At 60.2% G+C, this 1,922-nt stretch overlaps 1 protein-coding gene across 1 annotated transcript; it reads left to right on the forward strand.

Moving 5' to 3' along the window:
* Positions 1-281: 281 nt before the first annotated feature.
* Positions 282-1,526, forward strand: SPATA25 (spermatogenesis associated 25). Its single transcript, XM_056121237.1, has 2 exons — positions 282-339; positions 898-1,526. Exons 1-2 carry the CDS (start codon positions 282-284, stop codon positions 1,524-1,526), a joined length of 687 nt encoding a protein of 228 aa, XP_055977212.1.
* Positions 1,527-1,922: the final 396 nt, after the last annotated feature.

The following is a 1,922-nucleotide window of genomic DNA, read 5'->3' on the forward strand; positions in this document are numbered from 1 at the left end:
ATTCTCATGTGGTCTGGGGCGGATGTGGGCAGCCATCACCCCCACTTTGCTAGATGAGGAAATAGAGGAACAAACTGTCCCAGTAAGGGCTAGAACCTAGAACCCCCCCAGTTCCTGGTCCCGGGCTCTCTTACCCTCAGCCCATTGTCCCATCCAGGTTCTAGAATGACCCAGACAATGCAGTGAGGCGGGTTCCGGTGTCAAGGCGACATTCTAGAAGGGTAGAGAGGACAGGGGGGGCAGATGACTGTGTCCTCACAAACAGGGGCTTGGGGGTGACCATGTCCTGTTTCATGGCTCCACAGTCTCACCTTTCTGGTCTTCTGTCGTCTGGCCCAGGTGAGAGAGGGGCCCCAGGACTAGAGTGGGGATAGCTGCCCCTCAGAAGTGACTTCCTGGCTCTGGGAAGGCGGTGGGGGGTGGTGGGGCTGGGTCCCACAGGGTATTTGGGGGCCAGCCCTGGAGTCAATTCTCTCTGAAGAGAAACCATGGTAAAAATGCCAGCCAGGCTCTCCCCACTCATTCATTCAGCCGACATTTTTCCAACACCTGCTTGGTGCTGGGGGTTGGGGGGTGCAGAAGTGAATTCCCAGCCCTCTTCTTCTTCCTTTTTGGTCTTTGGGTTGACACTCGGCAATGCTCGGGGGTTTCGCCTGGTTCTGCACACAGGAGTCACTCCTGGCGTTGCTCGGGGGACCGTATGGAATGCCGGGTATTGAACGTGGGTCAGCGGCATGCAAGGTCGATGCCCTCCCCCACTGTTCTATCGCTATCTCTCGCACCTCGTCAGCACCTAACGGCTCCAGTTCCAGCTCGGCTTGTCTGCCCTGCCCCTGAGAACTGATTCCCAGGCTGACCAAGAATAAGTAACGCTCCATCTCCTTCCTGTCTCTGCAGGTGAGGCTGCCATGCCAAGCCCATCCTTTGGTCACTCTGGTCCTGCAGAGCCGGCGATGGTGGCCCCTGGTGGACTAGCTCCACTGAGCCAGCAAGCCGAGCAGGTGACCCCTGCTTCCCAAGCCTGGGGACAGGTCCTGACAATGCCAGAAGCCAGGGGCTGCCCGGGGGGGGCTAGCTGGGAGCCACTTCGGCAGGAGGCTGGCCGATACGGCCCCAAATTGCCCCCTGGGAGGCAGCCGGAGCGCCTGGGCTGGGAAGACGCATGCTCCGGAAGCAGAGGGCCTCACCGGGGTGCCCCCCGCAGGCCCGGACCCCTGCTGCTGTGTGGGCTGTCGCCGGGGGTTCTGCCGGTGGCCTCTGAGGCCGGGGGAAAGGAGGCCAGCCCACAGCCTGACATCTGCATCCTTACTCTGGCCATGATGATCGCTGGCATCCCCACCGTGCCTGTCCCAGGCCTGCGGGAAGAGGACCTCATCCGGGCAGCTCAAACGTTTATGATGGCCCACCCAGAGCCCGAGGGGCCTGTGGAGGGGGCGCGGTGGGAGCAGGAGCATGCCCACCCAGCCCCCGGGCACACGTCCCTAGTGAGGCCCAGGAGAGGCCAGACTCCTGGCTCCTACTTGTAGCTGGATGAAATAGCACCAGACACAGAGGGTGGCTTCTCCGTATGGTTCTTGGGTAGACAGGGTCATGATGGGTGCCTGTGGCAGGGATGGGAATGTGGGGGGTGCGTGTTGAACCACTCCAGTGAACACCCCTTAGAATCTTCTGCGGGTGCTGGTCTGCCAGGAGACCTATCTCGTGTGACCAGCTGTGACGCGTATCTCCCCGAGAGAGGGGCATTTGTACTTTTTGAGAACACTGACACCCTTCTAGTAAGGCACCCGAAGCCAGGTGAATTCTCTTCTTGCATTCACTTCCCAGCCAGCTAAGGGCGGGTAGAACAGGAAAATGAACACCTGGTGTTTATTGGAGTGGGCAGGCCGGGTGATTGACACACTGGCTTTGCTCAGGGCTTCCGG

The sequence above is a fragment of the Sorex fumeus genome, unplaced genomic scaffold (assembly GCF_029834395.1).
Source record: "Sorex fumeus unplaced genomic scaffold, SorFum_2.1 ptg000044l, whole genome shotgun sequence".
In the NCBI taxonomy this organism is placed as follows: Eukaryota; Metazoa; Chordata; class Mammalia; order Eulipotyphla; family Soricidae; genus Sorex; species Sorex fumeus.

Excerpts from the sequence above, each read along its gene's own strand:
- SPATA25 (XM_056121237.1), top strand. The coding sequence starts at position 282 with ATGTCCTGTTTCATGGCTCCACAGTCTCACCTTTCTGGTCTTCTGTCG. Across the intron at positions 340-897 it reads TCTTCTGTCGTCTGGCCCAG|GTGAGGCTGCCATGCCAAGC; the intron begins GTGAGAGAGGGG and ends CTGTCTCTGCAG.